General features: G+C 39.7%; 1 protein-coding gene across 1 annotated transcript in view; it reads right to left on the bottom strand.

Moving 5' to 3' along the window:
- The window catches only part of Tbc1d32 (TBC1 domain family member 32), a 233866-nt gene that overhangs the window by 178338 nt on the left and 35827 nt on the right, over positions 1-19701 (bottom strand). The window contains exon 11 of the mRNA XM_055599402.1: positions 14723-14813. Within this exon, the coding sequence (XP_055455377.1) occupies positions 14723-14813 (91 nt within the window). The remainder of the gene's footprint in view (positions 1-14722; positions 14814-19701) is intronic.

The raw sequence follows: 19701 nt of genomic DNA, 5'->3' as shown, positions 1-19701 counted from the left end.
GAAGAAGAAGAAGAAGAAGAAGAAGAAGAAGAAGAAGAAGAAGAAGAAGAAGAAGAAGAAGAAGAAGAAGAAGAAAGCAACTGGCAAAGTTTCTGTGAATGAATAAAGAAAAGAGAAAAACATCTCAGGTGGATATGTGTGAGACCAACACAGGGGCAATATACCCTGCAGGTTCTTTGGCTGTTGAAACAGTTAAGAATTGGTTCCTGCAAACAGTGATACTTTGACTTCTTTCTTTCCAATTTGTATCCCCTTGATCTCCTTCAATTATTTTATTGCTCTAGCAGGACTTTAAGAACAATGTTGAAGAGATATGGAGAGAGTGGACAGCCTTGCCTTGTCTCTGATTTCAGTAGGAATGATTTAAGTTTCTCTCCGTTCAGTTTGATGTTGACTATAGGCTTGCTGTATATCGCCTTTACTATGTTTAGATATGTGCCTTGTATTCCTGATCTCTCCAATACTTTAAACATGAATGGATGTTGGATTTTGTCAAATGCCTTTTCAGCATCTAAGGAGATGATCATGTGGTTTTTTTTTTTTCTCCGTCAGTTTGTTTATGTGGTGGATCACATTGATGGATTTCCATATATTGAACCACCCCTGCATACCTGGGATGAAGCCTACTTGGTCGCAGTGGATGATATCTTTGATGTGTTCTTGGATTCGGTTTGCAAATGTTTTGTTGAGTATTTTTGCATCAATGTTCATGAGGGAGATTGACCTGAAATTCTCTTTTTTTGCTGGGTATTTGTGAGGTTTAGGTACCAAGGTGACTGTGGCCTCATAGAATGAGTTTGGTAGTGTTCCTTCTGTTTCTATCTTGTGGAATAGTTTGAAGAGTATTGGTGTTAGCTCTTCTTTGAAGGTCTGGTAGAATTCTGCACTGAAACTATCTGGCCATGGGCCTTTTTTGCATGGTAGACTTTTGATAACAGCTTCTATTTCCTTAGGGGATATAGGACTATTTAATTGGTTTACCATTCAACTTTAGCATGTAGAATCGATCAAGAAAATTGTCCATTTCATTTAGATTTTCAAGTTTTGTGGCATATAGACTTTTGAAGTAAGTCCTAATGATTGCTTGGATTTTCTCAGTGTCTGTAGTTATGTCCCCCTTTTCATTTCTGATTTTGTTGATTTGGGTGGTGTCTCTCTGCCTTTTAGTTAGCTTGGCTAAGGGTTTGTCGATCTTGTTGATTTTCTCAAAGAACCAGCTCTTAGTTTCATTGATTCTTTGAATTGTTTTGTTTCTAATTGATTGATTTCTGCCCTGAGTTTGATTATTTCCAGCTGTCTACTCTTCTTTGGTGTCTGCTTCTTTTTTTTCTAGGGCTTTTAAGTGAGCCATTAAGTTGCTTGCATGAGATGTTTCAAATTTCTTCTTGAAGGCACTTAGTGCTATGAACTTTCCTGTTAGCACTGCTTTCATTGTGTCCCATAAGTTTGGGTATGTTGTGCCTTTATTTTCATTGAATTCTAGGAAGTCTTTAATTTCTTTATTTTTTTTCTCTGACCCAGCTGTCATTTAGTAGCAAGTTGTTCGGTTTCCATGTATATGTAGGCCTTTTGCTATTTTTGTCATTGAGGTCCAGCTTTAGTCCATGGTGATCAGATAGGATACAAGGGATTATTTCAATATTCTTATATCTGTTGAGTCTTGCTTTGTGATCAACTATATGGTCTATTTTGGAGAAGGTTCCATGAGGTGCTGAGAAGAAGGTAAATTCTTTTGTGTTTGGGTGAAAGGTTCTGTAGATGTCCATGAGGTGCATGTGATTCATGACCTCTGTCAGAGTTACTGTTTCTTTGTTTAATTTCTGTTTTGTTGACTGGTCCTTTGTTGAGAGTGGGTGTTGAAGTCTCCCAATATTAATGTGTGGAGGTCTATGTGTGGTTTAAGTTTTATTAAAGTTTCTTTTACAAACAGCCCAGATTCCCCTCAGTGGAGGAATGGATGCACAAATTGTAGTATCTACACAATGGAATATTACTCAGCAATAAAAAAAAAAAAGAAAAAAAAAAAAAAACAAAGAAATCATGAAATTTGCAGATAAATGGTGGGATCTGGAAAAGATTATCCTGAGTGAGCTATCCCAGAAGCAGAAAGATACACACGGTATATACTCACTCATATAGACATATAATATAGGATAAACCTACTAAAATCTGTACACTTAAAGAAACTAATGAAGAGGGAAGACTCTTGCTAAAATGCTCAATTCCTATCCAGAAAGGCAAATATGACTGACATCAGAAGAAGGAGAGAAGAGGGAACAAGTCAGGAGCCTGACACAGAGGACCTCTGAAAGGCTCTGCCCTGTAGACTATCAATGCAGATGCTGAGACTTATGGGCAACTTTTAAGCAGAGTGCAGGAAATCTTAGGAAAGAAGTGGGAAACAGTAAGATCTGGAGAGGACAGAAACTCCACAAGGAGAGCAACAGAACCAAAAAATCTGAGCACAGGGAACTTTCCTGAGACTGAAACTCCAACCAAGGACTATGCATGGAGATAACCTAAGACCTCTGCACAGATGTAGCTCATGGCAGTTCAGTATCCAAGTGGGTTCCATTGCAATAGGAACAGGGACTGTCTCTGACATGAACTGATTGGCCTGCTCTTTAATTACCTCCACCCTGAGGTGGAAGCAGCATTACCAGGCCACAGAAGAAGACACTGAAGCCACTCCTGATGAGACCTAATTGATCAGAAGGAAGGAAAAGAAGACCTCCCCTATCAGTGGACTTGGAGAGGGGCATACATTCAGAGTTGGAGGAAGGGAGGAATTGGGACGGGAGGAGAGAGGGAACCACAGGGGGAATACAAAGTGAATAAAGTGTAATTAATAAAGAATTTTAGAAAAAGAATAAGTTTCTGTTTGTCCTGTGTTAAATCCTTGCAAGGCAAGGTTTCTATCTGTAATTAAGAATAAGTTCCTGTTTCTTAGATCTGATGTAAATTACTTGGGACCATATATACATGATGGCCAATTTTACCCTTGTTCCTTCCTTTTCATTGTGTTTTTCTAACAATGTGTAACAGCTAACTCATTCATCTCTCTGAACACCTTACCTCTCCTATAAAAGACACTTCAAGAACCAAGCAGGAGGCTTTGCTCCTTAATCCCTACAGAGGGTGAGACAGCTAGCTAGTGCACCGCAAACTGTAGTTTGCTTTAGTTGGGCAATCATGGATTTTGTCTTTTCTCCCACAATTCTCATGTTTAAAACAAGAACAGCTTATCAGAGGGGGAAAAATTCAAAACAGAGTGACAGTGTTATAAAAAGGGAGAAGAATCAAGAGCAGTTTAATCTATGAAATGGGGGCTGGTTAAGCAGAGAATCGGCAACGGGGACACCATATGGTACTCAATTAGGAAGCCTCATTGCTAAAAGCAGACAGCAGATACAAAGCTGGAACTCAAAATCAACAGAACCCTCTAGAGACTGTTTAGAAAGGAAGCAGAATAGTCATCCACATATGCAGTACAAAACTGGCTCTATTTTGGGTCTATTTGTCATGAAAAAATGCACAAGCATGAGAGTGATGCAGAGAAAAGTACCAACAGAAAGCCCATATGATAGGTCCAGGGATATAATTCAGTGAGAGTGCAGTCACTTAGCATGGACAATGCCCTGAGTTTGAGTCTAAGCACCACCAAAGGGTTGGGGGTCCACACACTGAGAAGCTGCTGGGTTTGTTTTTAAAGCACACACAGAGACTGTAATAGAATCAAGAGGACAACCTAAAATACGATGCCACTTGTCCTGCTCAGCTTTTGTTTATCCACCTGACACAAGTTAGAGTGATCTGAGAAAAGAGAACCACAAGTGAGAAACTGCCCCTTAGGATGGCCTGTGGGCAAGCCTGTGGAGCATTTTCCTGACAGATGATTGACTTGGAAGCTCCCAGCCCACTGTAAGGGGTGCCACCAGGGGCAGGCAGACCTGGGGAATGTAACAAGGCAGACTGAGCAAGCCACAGGCAGCAAGCCAATAAGCAACACTCTTCCATGGGCTCTGTTTCAGCTCCTGCTTCCAGAAGCCTGTGGTTAGTTCATGTCCTGACTTCTTTTGATGATGAACTTTGTGATGTGGGATTGTAAACTGAAATAAAGCCTTTCCTCTCCAAGTGGCTTATGGTCATGGAGTTTTAGCACAGTGTTGGAACTCCAACTAAGACACCTCTGTACTATATGCTAGAGAAAAGGAATGCTGGTATAGGCATAGGAATATGCATCTGTAAACACAGAAGGGGGACATTTGGGGAGTCCATGCATGTAACCTTCATTTTCTTAGTGAAGGACTCTTCTTGAGAGAAAAGTGGGCAAAAAAAAAGGAAGACAACTTGATGAAACTGGTAAGAATTAACTGTTAGGGTACATCAGAGAAAGAACCATCTATATTCGTCACCTTCCCTATCACCGTGAAATGCCTAACAGAAGAGCTTCAGAGACCCACTTCTCACGCACCTATCCCTCCAAACAGAATGCCATTTCCTATCAATGGATTATGACCAAGAATTAAAACACAAGAATCTTGAGGAACACTGTATATCCAAACTATTAAATTCACCACCTGCCCCACAGAGGCTTGCAAAATAATGCAAAATGCATCTAATATTCAGTACAATTTAAAAAGCCTTCAATCTTTAATAATTTCAGCATTGTTCAAAAGACCAAAGTCTCTTACAACTCAAAGAAAATTCTTTGATGCAAATTCCTGTTTTTAAAGAAAAAAAATAAAAACACAAAAAACCCAGGTGTGGTGGCACACACCTTTAATCACAGAACTCAGGAGGCAGAGGTAAACAGACCTCAAGGCCAGACTGGTCTACACAGAGACCTTGTCTCAATGCAGCCACTCCTGATGAGACCTAATTGACTGGATCAGAAGGAAGGAAAAGAAGACCTCCCCTATCAGTGGACTTGGGGAGGGGCATGCATGCAGAGGATGGAGGAAGGGAGGGGGTTGGGACAGGAGGAAGGAGGGAACCACAAGGGGGATACAAAGTGAATAAAGTGTAATTAATAAAGAATCAAAAAAAAAGAAAAAGGAAAAAGAAGTTATGAACTTCTATTATGTAAAACACAGAGTAAACTTCCCCTGTCGAGAACAGTACACTATGACCACAAGAAGGAAATGCCTAACTAAACAAGAAATTCAGCAGGGAAAATACTGGATCTTGCATTGCAACTCCATACCTGACATCCCAAATCTAGGCGCTGATTTCTATGTTCCAGTGGGTTCAGGTAGCCTCCCATGGCCCTGTTAATTTCATCACAAGTGACTTCTCACTTAAGCTAGCTCCATTTGGTGCCTGAAGTGGACAAATGTCTAGACAAATGTCCTGAACAGACCAGGAATAGAAGGGACATGTCTCAACATAGCAAAGGCTACATATAATGGCCTTGAGCAATCAATTATACTAAGTGAGGAAAAATGTAAGCACATTTCCACCAAGATCAGGAACAAGACAAGAGTGTCTGTCCATTTTCACCAACTATTATACAATAGAGTTCTTGAGGCAGTCACTAAAATAATAAGGCAAGAGAAAGAAAAGGGATGAAAATAAAAAAAAGTCAACATATCCTTATTTGCAAAAAGTATTCATCACATAAAAAAGACACATTAAAAACATCATAAAACTTTTAGATCTGTTGAACACTTTCAGCAATATGACAGGACACAAAATCAGCATGAAAAATCAGTAGCAGAAACAAGCATGCTGAGAGTAAAATCAGAAAAACAATTCCATTCATAACCACTTCAAAAAAAAAAAATCCCTGGTTATAAATTGAACCAAGAAAGTGATTGAGCTCTACAGTGAAAACTTTAGAACACTGACGAGATTGAATATGGAATGAAAACAGCTATATTACCAAAAGCAATCTGAAGGTTCACTCCAATTTCTATCAAAATTCTGGCATCATTTGTCACAGAAATACTTAAAACAATTTCTAAATTCTCATGGAAGTACTGAAGACCCTAGGGAGTCAAAGCAACTGTTATTGAAAAAAACTAAGAAACTAAGTATGGGGGATACTGATTTCAACTTATCCTGTAGAGCCACATTTAAAAAATTCATGGTACCAACACAATTCAAATAAACACAACTACATCATGCTTTTTTATTTTTACAAAGGGGCCAAAAAATACACATTGTAGAAGAAGTCCATTCAATAAATAATATGGGACGACTGTTATCTCAGGTACAAGATGAAACTACAACTTTATCTTTCAACATGAACAAAAACAAACAAAAATATATCATTTCAAACAGATCCAAGATCTCAAAATAGTACCTGAAGTTCTGAGACTGCTAGAGCAAAAATTAGGGAAGACATTCCAAGACACACTGCTCAATAGGATTTTGTTGCTCAAGAAATAAAATGAACAAGCATCAAATGGGACGTCATGTCAAAAACATCTGTATAACAAAATGAACAGTGAACTGAGTGAAGACAGCCTGCACAACAGGGGAAAAAAATCTGTGCTAGCAACATATCAGAGAAAGATTAATATCTAGAAAATACAAGTAACTCCAAAGGCAAACAGCAGGAAATCAAATACCCCAATCAGAAAAAAAGCCAGTTAAATGAAGGACAGTACTCAAAAGATGAAATAGAAATAAATGATCAAAGAATATCTGAAAAATTCAGCCTCATTAGCCATCAGAGAAATGCCAACTAAAATACATCAAGGTTCTATCTTACCCAATGAAAGTGGCAGTCATAAAGAAAACAAGTAATGAATAGGGACAGAAAACAGAAATAATCATATTAAGAAATTAAGCAAGTCTCAGAAAAATGTCTTCTCTTACTTTTGGTTCCTAGATTTCATACACAAAAATATATGTATATGTATATGTGTATAACACATATATACATTTAACAAATATACAAGGTATACGTATATATCACATAACAAAATGTATATACAAATGCATACATATATATGAAAATGTGTGTTTATATATATATATATATGTGTGTGTGTGTGTGTATGTGATATTAAAGCAAAGACCAAACCATTTAGGAGGATAAAGGAGAATGGGGTGGAAGGAAAAGGGAGGCAGAGGGATTCGGTAAGGGTAAAACGTCCTTACCACAAAATAAATATGTGTACAAAAAACAAACCTTGGGGGCGGGGCAAGATGGCGGCGCCAGGAGGACTCTCATTCTGAACAGCAGCACAGCAGGATCAGCACAGTGACCAGCAAGCAGAACTCGTGGCCATAAAACACAAGTGATTGTATTTCTCAGGTGAGAGTATACCGCACAGTGAGGGATTCAATCAGTTTTAACTCACCCGGCTAAACCACAGAAGAGATCCTGGTTCCGCCAAGCGCTTGGTCGCCAGCCCAGAGCTAAACGACAGTGTGATCTGGTCACTGTCCCAGACTGAACTGTGGGCCCACAGCACCATAGACTGGATTTCCCAGTCGAGAGATAACCCCACAGAGCAGGAAACGATTGGTCACCTAGACATCTCCTAGAAAAGACTCGGGTTCCGCGGGCGCCCCAGGAGCCAGCCTGGAGGCAGAGCCGGAAACCAAGGCGCCAGCACAGAGCCCTGCTTGCGCGCCTGATTCGCTGCCTCAGATAGAACTATGGGCACCAGGGGACCAGAGCACCAGAGATTGAGTTTCAATGTATGGTGCAAACCCACAGAGAGGGAAATGGCTGGTCTGATCTCAGAGCAATCAGCTGATACCACCACCCTGAAAAGGTCTCAGGAAAATTATCCAGTTTAGGCAGACGTCCAGGCTCCCAACGGCCAGAAAGGCTGAGTCAGGGGCGGGTGCCTGTACCTGTGGGTTCTACTCGCCACCACCCCAGACAGAACGGCGGTCCCCAAAGCAAAGACTGGGTGTCCCTGGCAGGAGGAAACCCCCAGGGGGCGGGATCATCAGGTCTAACGCTAAGGACACCCAGCACCAAAAGACTCTCTGGATTCACACAGACTCTAGGCTGTAGCCTTCTACTGCAGGCAGGAGCACTGTGCTCAGCCGCCATTACTGAGTACCCATAGGGCACTGGGGCACACAGCTGCATCCCCAGACCTACAAAAGCCAGAGAGCCATTACAGCAGCCCTCAGATACTGTGCCAAGGATCAACCAGTTATCCCTAGCTAGACTGTGAAAACTGTGGGAACCCCTGATCCTTCAAGAGAGATGCACCCACAGCTTCCAGACCAGAGCAGTGCCTGCAGCCACCATCCCAGACAGAGACACACAGCTTCTGGTCCAGAGTGAGGCACCCAGCCTCCAGACCAGAGCAGCGCCCCCAGGTGCCAACTCAACCTAGATGCACATTCTCTAGGCCCAGAGCGGAGCACTCAGCCTCTGGCCCAGAGATTTGCTAGGTGCTCCTCTCACTTTCCCGGACAGAACTGTGTGACCCAGGATAACAGACTGAATTTCCCTGTTGGGAGAAAAACCCCACAGGGAGTCAGCAGATTCTTCAAGAGGACTGTATCTGGAAAATTGTAATAACAGCAGCAGCTCACTAAATTTATAACGAGAAACCCAGCAGTGGGGCAGCTGTCTTGAGAACTTCTACAAGTAAGAGGAGAGCCCCCCCACCTAACAAAGACCAAAGCTACTACTCAGGGCTAAACACCTGAGGTGAGCAGTGGCAATTCCTGAGAAACACTGGCCATACAGTGACCATAACCAAAAAGCAGAGGAGGACTCTATCAGAAAATATGATCTTCCGGCCAGGGGGATTCTCCCTACCTCAGGACTCCAGGAAGCACAGAAACAAACAGCCAACACCCAAAACAGCCCAATGAGTAGAGGTCAGCCTTAAAGCTCAACCAACAAAAGACAGAGCAATATGGCATCTCCAAAACCCAGCCATCCAGGAGCAAACAGCCCTGGACAACACAGCACAATAGAAAATCAAGACGATGACCTTACATCTATACTGATGAAGGGGATAATAGAGGAAACAAATAAAATACATAAAGAATTAGAGGAAGATAAAACCAAATAGATCATGGCTATCTGTAAAGAAATGGAGGAAGTTAAAGAAGAGCAGATTATGGCCATCCATGAAGAAATACAGGAAGATGCAGCCAAACAGTTTGCGGCCTTCAGAGAAGAAATAATTAAATCACTGAAAGAAGTAAAAGAAACAGAGTTGAAGAAACAGTAAGAAAAAGAGGAAAAAACAATCAAACAGGTGAAGGAAGTAAACAAAACAACTCAAGACCTGAAGATAGAACTAGAAAAATTAAAGAAAACAAAAATGGAGGAAATAATGGAGAGGAAGAATCTAGGGAAGAAAACAGGAACTACAGAGGTAAGCATAACCAACAGACTACAAGAGATGGAAGAAAGAATCTCAGGTGTAGAAGTTACAATGGAAGAAATCGATGTATCTGTCAAAAAAAAATGTTAAATCCAAAAAATTCCTGACACAGACCGTCCAAGAAATCCAAGACAATATGAAAAGACAAAACCTAAGAATAATAGGTATAGAGGAAAAAGAAGACGCCCTTCTCCAAGGCCCAGAAAATATTTTCAACAAAATCATTGAAGAAAATTTCCCCGAGTTAAAGGAGAGGCCAATAAGAATACATGAGGCCTGCAGAACACCCAACAAATTTGACCAGAAAAGAAAATCCTCCCGCCACATAATCATCAAAACAGTAAGTATACAGAACAAAGAAAAAATACTAAAAACTGCAAGGGAAAAAGGCCAAGTAACATATAACGGCAAACCCATTAGAATCACAACTGACTTTTCAACAGAAACTATGAAAGCCAGAAGGGCCTGGACAGATATCATGCAGACCCTAAGAGAACACAGATGTCAACCCAGGCTACTATACCCTGCAAAACTCTCAGTCCTCATAGACGGAGAAAACAAGATATTCAATGACAAAAACAAATTTCAACAATACCTACACACAAATCCAGCATTACAGAAGACACTGGAAGGGAAAATACAACCCAAGAAAATTAGCTTCTGTCAAGAAAACACAGGAAATAATTAACCTTACTACAGCAAAACAAAAAGCAACCAAGCACACAACCTTATGAACACAGCCAATATCAAAATCAAAGGATCTAACAGCCACTGGTCATTAATCTCTCTCAACATCAATGGACTCAACTCTCCAGTAAAAAGACACAGATTAACAGAATGGATACATAAACAAAACCCAGCAATCTGTTGCATACAAGAAACACACCTAAGGCACAAAGATAGACATTACCTGAGGGTAAAAGGTTGGAAGACAACTTTCCAAGCAAACGGACCCAAGAAACAAACAGGATTAGCCATTCTAATATCTGATAAAATAGACTTTCAACCAAAATTGATAAAAAGAGATGGGGAAGGAAACTTCATACTCATCAAGGAAAAATTCCACCAGGAAGACATCACAATCCTGAACATCTATGCCCTAAATACAAGAGCACCCACATTTGTAAAAGACACATTGATAAAATTTAAACCACATATAGATCCCCACATATTGATAGTGGGAGACTTCAACACCGCACTCTCAACAAAGGACAGGTCAACAAAACAGAAATTAAACAAAGAAACAATAACTCTGACAGAGGTCATGAATCAAATGGACCTCACAGACATTTACAGAACCTTACACCCAAACACAAAAGAATTTACCTTCTTCTCAGCACCTCATGGAACCTTCTCCAAAATAGAACAGTTGGTCACAAAGCAAGCCTCAACAGATACAAGAAGACTGAAATAATCCCTTGTATCTTGTCTGATCACCATGGAATAAATTGGACTTCAACAACAACAGAAATAGCAAAAAGCCTACACACACATGGAAACTAAACAACTTGTTACTAAATGACAACTGGTTCAGGGAAGAAATAAAGAAATAAATTAAAGTCTTCCTAGAAATCAATGAAAATGAAGACACAACATACCCGAACTTGTGGGACACAATGAAAGCAGTGCTAAGAGGAAAATTCATAGCACTAAGTGCCTTCAAGAAGAAATTCGAGACAGCTCATTCAAGCAACTTAATGGCCCACTTAAAAACCCTAGAAAAAGAAGAAGCAGACACACCATAAAGGAGTAGATGGCTGGAAATAATCAAACTCAGGGCTGAAATCAATCAATTAGAAACAAAACAATTCAAAGAATCAATGAAACCAAGAGCTGGTTCTTTGAGAAAATAAATATGATCGACAAACGCTAGGCCAAGCTAACTAAAAGGCAGAGAGACACCACCCAAATCAACAAAATCAGAAATGAACAGGGGGACATAACTACAGACACTGAGGAAATCCAAACAATCATTAGGACTTACTTCAAGAGTCTATATGCCACAAAATTTGAAAATCTAAATGAAATGGACAATTTTCTTGATCAATTTGACTTACCAAAGCTGAATCACGACCAGGTAAATCAATTAAATAGTCCTACATCCCCCAAAGAAATAGAAGCTGTCATCAAAAGTCTCCCATCCAAAAAAAAGCCGAGGACCAGATGGTTTCAGCGCAGAATTCTACCAGACCTTCAAAGAAGAGCTAACTCCAATTGTTTTCAAACTATTCCACAAAACAGAAACAGAAGGAACATTACCAAACTCATTCTATGAAGCTACAGTCACCTTGGTACCTAAATCTCAAAAGAATCAACAAAGAAAGAGAATTTCAGGCCAATCTCCCGTATGAACATTGATGCAAAAATACTTAACAAAATATTCGCAAACCGAATACAAGAACACATCAAAGATATTATCCACTATGACCAAGTAGGCTTCATCCCAGGTATGCAGGGGTAGTTCAATATACGGAAATCCATCAATGTGATCCACCATATTAACAAACTGAAAGAAAAAAACCACGTGATAATCTCCCTAGATGCTGAAAAAGCATTTGACAAAATCCAACATCCATTCATGTTTAAAGTATTGGAGAGATCAGGGATACAAGGCACATATCTAAACATAGTAAAGGCGATATACAGCAAGCCTATAGCCAACATCAAACTGAACGGAGAGAAACTTAAAGCAATCCCACTGAAATCAGAGACAAGACAAGGCTGCCCACTCTCCCCATATCTCTTCAACATAGTGCTGGAAGTCCTTGCTAGAGCAATAAGACAGTTGAAGGAGATCAAGGGGATACAAATGGGAAAGGAAGAAGTCAAATTATCACTATTTGCAGATGATATGATAGTATACATGAGTGACCCCAAAAACTCTACCAGGGAACTCCTACAGCTGATAAACACCTTCAGCAAAGTGGTCAGATACAAAATAAACTCAAAAAAATTAGTAGCACTCCTGTATACAAAAGACAAAAGGGCTGAGAGAGAAATTAGAGAAACAACACCCTTCACAATAGCCACAAATGACATAAAGTACCTTGGTGTAACTGTAACCAAGCAAGTCAAAGACTTCTATGAAAAAAATTCAAGTCTCTGAAGAAAGAATTAGAAGAAGATGTGAGAAGATGGAAAGATCTCCCATGCTCATGGCTTGGCAGGATTAACATAGTAAAAATGGCCATCTTACCAAAAGCAATCTACAGATTTAATGCAATTCCCATCAAATTGCCAACACAATTCTTTACAGACCTGGAAAGAGAAATTCTCAACTTCGTATGGAATAACAAGAAACCCAGAATTGCTAAAACAATCCTCTACAATAAAAGATCTTCTGGAGGTATCTCCATCCCTGATCTCAAGCTGTACTATATGCATGGTACTGGCATAGAAACAGAATGGTGGATCAATGGAACCGAACAGAAGACCCAGAAATAAACCCACACACTTATGGACACCTGATTTTTGACAAAGATGCCAAAACTATACAATGGAAAAAGATAGCATCTTCAACAAATGGTGCTGGTCCAACTGGATGTCTACATGTAGAAAAATAAAAATAGATCCATACTTATCACCCTGCACAAAACTAAAGTCCAAGTGGATCAAAGATCTCAACATAAAACCAGACACATTAAATCGGCTAGAAAAAAAAGTGGGGAATACCCTAGAACTCATTGGTTCATGAGAAAACTTCCTGAACAGAACACCAACAGCACAGGCTCTAAGAGCAACAATCAATAAATGGGACCTCATGAAACTGAAAAGCTTCTGTAAAGCAAAGGACACTGTCATCAAAACAAAACGCCTGCCTACAGATTGGGAAAGAATCTTCACTAACCCTTTATCTGACAGAAGACTAATATCAAGTATATTCAAAGAACTAAAGAAGCTGAAAAGCAGCAAACCAAGTAATCCAATTAAAAAATGGGGAACAGAGCTAAAGAGAGAATTCTCTGTAGAGGAATATCGAATGGCAGAGAAGCACTTACAGAAATGCTCAACCTCATTAGCCATTAGGGAAATGCAAATCAAAACAACCCTGAGATTTCACCTTACACCCATCAGAATGGCCAAGATGAAAAACTCAAGGGACAACACATGCTGGAGAGGTTGTGGAGAAAGGAGAACCCTTCTCCACTGCTGGTGGGAGTGTAAACTGGTCCAACCACTCTGGAAATCAATCTGGTGCTTTCTCAGACAACTATGAATAGTGCTTCCTCAAGATCCAGCCATACCACTCCTAGGCATATACCCAAAAGAGGCTCAAGTACACAAAAAGGACATTTGCTCAACCATGTTTGTAGCAGCTTTATTTGTAATAGCCAGAAGCTGGAAACAACCCAGATGCCCCTCAACTGAAGAATGGATGCAGAAACTGGAGTACATCTATACAATGGAATATTACTCAGCAATGAAAAATAAGAAAATCATGAAATTTGCAGGTAAATGGTGGGACCTGGAAAGGATCATCCTGAGTGAGTTGTCCCAGAAGCAAAAAGACACACACGGTATATACTCACTCATATAAGCATATAACATAGAATAAAACCACTAAAATCTGTACATCTAAACATACTAAGCAGAAGAGAGGACCCTAACTAAAATGTTCAATCCCCATCCTGAAAGGCAAAGGGGATGGACATTAGAAGAAAAAGAAAACAGGAAACAACCTAGGAACCTGTCACAGAGGGCCTCTGAAAGCCAGAAGAAGAAAACAGGAAACAACGTTGGAACCTGCCACAGAGGGCCTCTGAAAGCCTCTGCCATGCAGACTGTGAAAGCAGATGCTGAGCCTGATGGCCAATTGACAGGCAGAGTGAATGGAATTTTATGTAAGAAGTGGGAAATAGTAAGAGCTGGAAAGGAATGGAACTCCACAAGGAGAGCAACAGAACAAGAAAATTTGAACACAGGAAACTTCCCAGAGTCTCATACTCCAACCAAGGACTATTCATGGAGATAACCTAGAACCCTGACAATGCAGCCACTTCTGATGAGAACTGATAGACTAAGATCAGAAAGAAGGAGAGGAGGACCTCCCCAATCAGTGGACATGGGGAGGGACATGCATGCAGAAAGGAGGGGGCAGAGTGAGACCAGGAGGGGAGGAGGGAGGAGCTTATGGGGGGATACAAATTAATAAAGTGTAATTAATAAAAGTTAAATTAAATAAATAAATAAATAAAATAAAAATTAAAAAACTCATGTCTTGAAATAAACTTTATATTTCTTTCATGAAACAAAAAAACCTTATATAATACAGTACCATATACAATGAATACAATAAAGCTTTTCTTAAAAATAAGATTTTAAGAAATTTAAGCCATTACTAAGCTCCTTTTAATAATAAAGCTAGCTATTTTAATATATATTATAGAGAAAACAATACTTACCACAATGCTTTGAATGTCTTAAAATTTCATCAGCTTTCATAGCCTCACACAATTCCAAGTACTGAACACACTGCTGAACTGCTGTAGTTATCTGACAAAAAAAATGTATATATCACAGCTGATTAGTTCAGGAGATACATAGCCTGTGTACCCAAAAATTTAAAAATCAATCAGTGCTATTAAAATGTCAGTGTTATGTATGTGCAAAATGTTATATGTGATCCTATCACTGAACATGCTAACTTTAAAAATTAATTTAAGAAAAGAAAAATTGAGAACTACTATACATTCCTATAATTACTAAAATTTAAAATATACATGCTAAATAGATGAATCAGAGGTTAAGAGCACTTGTTATTCTTACAGAGGACCAGGTTTGGGTCTCGATACCCACGTGGTGGCTCACAATTATCTGTAACTCCAGTTCCAGAGAATCCAAATTCTTCTGTGCTCTGCAAGCAGGAGATAGACACCTGATGCACAGACACTCATGCAGGCAGGCAAATTTAAATATTTAAAAATAAAATATATTTACAGAAATAAAATAGCATTCTTATTTTACATGTTATGTTCACCTAACAGAATCAGTCTCGCCCAATATCATAAAACTCTTCTCAGCTCCCTTACCTTGGGAGCTTTTCTTCTCATTCTCCCAGAAAAAAAATGCCAAATGGATCAAGCATTGTTTCCTCCTCAAATATCAGAATTGCAGAAAACTAATCATTCTTTTTCAAATTTCAAAGAACAAAGTCACAATAAAATGTGACGTACAATCTTGTTGCCCCTGAAGGCCTCAGTTATCGTGTTTCCATTCTTCACAGCAGAGACCTCCAGCCCCTTCACCATAGACAGATTTCTTAAGGTTTTATTTATGTTTGTGTATATGTCTGTGTGAGTTTCTGTGTACTGTATGCACACAGGTGCCCTGAAGAGACCAGAAGACAGTATTGAATCCCTTAAAATAATGAGCTGCTATGTAGGTGCTGGGAAGAGATCCTGGGTCCTCTACAAGAGCAGCAAATGCCCTTAACTGCTGAGCCATCTCTCCTGCCCCAAAGACTTGCTTTTTGTACATGTCTTTTAATTCTAGTTTCTGAACACAATCGACACCCTCAGTAAGCACACGGTATATATTCACTCATACAGAAATATAATACAGGATAAACCTACTAAAATGTGTATACCTAAAGAAATTAATCAAGAAATTAATCAAAGAAATTAATCAAGATTTTTTTGAGTTGATTTTGTATCCTGCCACTTTGCTGAAGGTGTTTATCAGCTGGAGGAGTTCTCTGGTTGAATTTTTGGGGTCGCTCATATATACTATCATATCATCTGCGAATAGTGACACTTTGACCTCTTCCTTTCCGATTTGTATCCACTTGATCTCCTTTAGTTGTCTTATTGCTCTGGCTAGGACTTCAAGTACTATGTAGAAGAGGTATGGAGAGAGTGGGCAGCCTTGTCTTGTCCCTGATTTCAGTAGGATTGATTTAAGTTTCTCGCCATTGAGTTTGATGTTGGCTATAGGCTTGCTGTATATTGCCTTTACTATGTTTAGATATGTGCCTTGTATTCCTGATCTCTCCAAGACTTTAAACATGAATGGGTGTTGGACTTTGTCAAATGCTTTTTCAGCATCTAAGGAGATGATCATGTGGTTTTTCCTCCTTCAGTTTGTTTATGTGGTGGATTACATTGATGGATTTCCGTATGTTAAACCACCCTTGCATACCTGGGATGAAGCCTACTTGGGAAACAACACCCTTCACAATAGCCACTAATAACATAAAGTATCTTGGGGTGACACTAACCAAGCAAGTGAAAGACCTGTTTGAGAAAAACTTCAAGTCTCTGAAGAAAGAAATTGAAGAAGATCTCAGAAGATGGAAAGATCTCCCGTGCTCATGGATTGGTAGGATTAACATTGTGAAAATGGCCATCCTGCCAAAAGCAATCTACAGATTCAATGCAATTCCCATCAAAATACCAACTCAATTCTTTACAGACCTTGAAAAAAAGATTCTCAGCTTCATATGGAGAAACAAAAAACCCAGAATCTCCAAAACAATCCTGTACAACAACAGATCATCTGGAGGTATCTCAATTCCCGATCTCAAGCTGTACTACAGGGCAACAGTAATAAAAACTGCATGGTATTGGCATAAAAACAGAAAGGAGGATCAATGGAACCGCATAGAAGACCCAGAAATAAACCCACACACCTATGAATACTCGATTTTTGACAAAGAAGCCAAAACCATTCAATGGAAAAAAGACAGCATCTTCAACAAATGGTGCTGGTCCAACGGGATGTCCACATGCAGAAAAATGAAAATAGATCTATATTTATCACCCTGCACAAAACTAAAGTCCAAGTGGATCAAAGACCTCAACATAAAACCAGATACTCTAAATTTGTTAGAAGAAAAAGCGGGGAACAGCCTAGAACTCATTGGCACAGGAGACAACTTCCTGAATAGAACACCAACAGCACAGGCTCTAAGAGCAACAATCAACAAATGGGACCTCATGAAACTGAAAAGCTTCTGTAAAGCAAAGGACACTGTCATCAAAACAAAACGCCTGCCTACAGATTGGGAAAGAATCTTCACTAACCCTTTATCTGACAGAGGACTAATATCGAATATATACAAAGAACTAAAGAAGCTGAAAAGCAGCAAACCAAGTAATCCAATTAAAAAAATGGGGAACACAGTTAAACAGAGAATTCTCTGTAGAGGAATATCGAATGGCAGAGAAACACTTAAAGAAATGCTCAATGTCGTTAGCCATCAGGGAAATGCAAATCAAAACGACCCTGAGATATCAAATGCAAATCAAAACGACCCTGAGATATCACGTTACACCCATCAGAATGGCCAAGATGAAAAACTCAAGGGACAACACATGCTGGAGAGGTTGTGGAGAAAGGTGAACCCTCCTCCACTGCTGGTGGGAATGTAAACTGATACAACCACTCTGGAAATCTATCTAAGACACTTTCTAAGACAATTAGGAATAGTGCTTCCTCAAGACCCAGCTATACCACTGCTAGGTATATACCCAAAGTTTGCTCAAGTACACAAAAGGGATATTTGCTCAACCATGTTTATAGCAGCATTATTTGTAATAGCCAGAACCTGGAAACAACCCAGATGTCCATCAAGGGAGGAATGGGTACAGAAATTGTGGTATTTTTACACAATGGAATACTACTCAGCAATCAAAAAGGAGGAAATCATGAAATTTGCAGGCAAATGGTGGGATCTAGAAAAGATCATCCTGAGTGAAATATCCCAGAAGGAAAAAGACAAACACAGTATATGCTCACTTATATAGACCTATAAGATATGATAAACATAATGAAATCTATACACCTAAAAAAGATAATCAAGAGAGCGGACATGGGGTAAGATTATCAATCCTCGTTTAGAAAGACAGATGGGATGCGCATTGAACATATGACAGGAGTCTACTGAGCGCATTTGAAAGACTCTAACTAGCAGTGTTTTCAAAGCAAAGACTCATGACCAAACCTTTTGCAGAGTACAGGGAATCATAAGAAAGAAGGGGAGTTAGTCTGATGAGGAAAGGATAGGAGCTCCACAAGGACCAAATATATCTAGGCACAGGGTCTTTTCTGAGACTGACATGCAACCAAGGACCATGTATGAATGTAACCTAGAACCTCTGCTCAGATGTAGCCTGTGGTAGCTCAGTAACCAATTGGTTTCCCATAGTGAGGGGAACAAGGACTGTTTCTAACAGGAACTCAATGACTGGCTCTTTGGCCTCCCCACCCCCCAAGGGAGGAGCAGTCCTGTTAGGCCATGGAGGAGGGCTTTGCAGCCAGTCCTGAAGATACCTGATAAAACAGGATCAGATGAATGGGGAGGAGGTCCCCCCTATTAGTGGACTTGGCAAGGGGCACGGTGGAGATGACGGAGGGAGGGAGGGACTGGGAGGGAATGAGGGATCGGGACATGGCTGGGATACAGAGTTAATAAAATGTAACTGATAAGAAAAGAAAGAAAGAAAGAAAGAAAGAAAGAAAGAAAGAAAGAAAGAAAGAAAGAAAGAAAGAAAGAAAGAAAGAAAGAAAGAAAGAAAGAAAATGTCAAGGTCCCTAAAGAAAGAAATAACAGAAAGCAAGAGCTGGGTCATGACTTCTTTTCTGGTGGGCAGGCTGTGGTCTCAGGAAGGTTCTTGTTCTGTTACTGCTGTTTTGTTTGGTTAATCCTAAAAATGATAAGAAGGCTGTCCACTACATACCTAAACTGTTTCTGCAAACACTGCTGTTCACATGGCACATCTGCTTTCAATCTACTAATCTGAAATCCTGAACCAAACCCAGTCAGATAATCTGGGCATGGAGTCGATAAGGGACTCCTTCATAGACAAAATTTCACTCAAGTTATGACAAGTGAATGCTGAAAGATATAAACTGGCCTGTTTTTATCCAATGAAAAAAAGAATGCTAGAAACGTACCTTTCCAAATTCATTAGGCACCTGAATCTTTTCTTTTTTTATTTTATTTTGCTCCCCTTCATTGTAATACATGGAAGCCAGAAGCATAACTGCTAGGTTCTGTGAGTTCTCCCAGGAAATCATCAAACCCATAGGTTGTCTTGAGAATCTTTTTCCACTTCCACCTTGCCTAAATCAAACTTCAGAGGTCCAGATCTATGCCTGGTGAGGTGTGCAGCCTTGACTCAATTTACCCAAACCGATGACATCTGAGCATCATCATCCTTCCCAGAAAATATCCTTCTCCCACTGTATCACTTACCTCAGCTAAAGGGCATTAATGATTCTGTTATGAAAGCTTCACCAACTGCCCATTCAAAAGCCATTCTCTAAATCCTGCCTTCTAAATGTGGCATTCCTGAATCATCTTTTTATCCCAATTCTCCACCCCAGAAGACTTTACTTATAAATTCATCATTTTTTTCTTAGATTTCTGTCAAGCCTCTTA

This window comes from Psammomys obesus, unplaced genomic scaffold (assembly GCF_907164565.1).
Source record: "Psammomys obesus unplaced genomic scaffold, mPsaObe1.curated_primary_1811, whole genome shotgun sequence".
Classification (NCBI taxonomy): Eukaryota; Metazoa; Chordata; class Mammalia; order Rodentia; family Muridae; genus Psammomys; species Psammomys obesus.
Note: the sequence above shows the minus strand (reverse complement) of the source record. Positions and strands in the feature narration are given on the sequence as shown.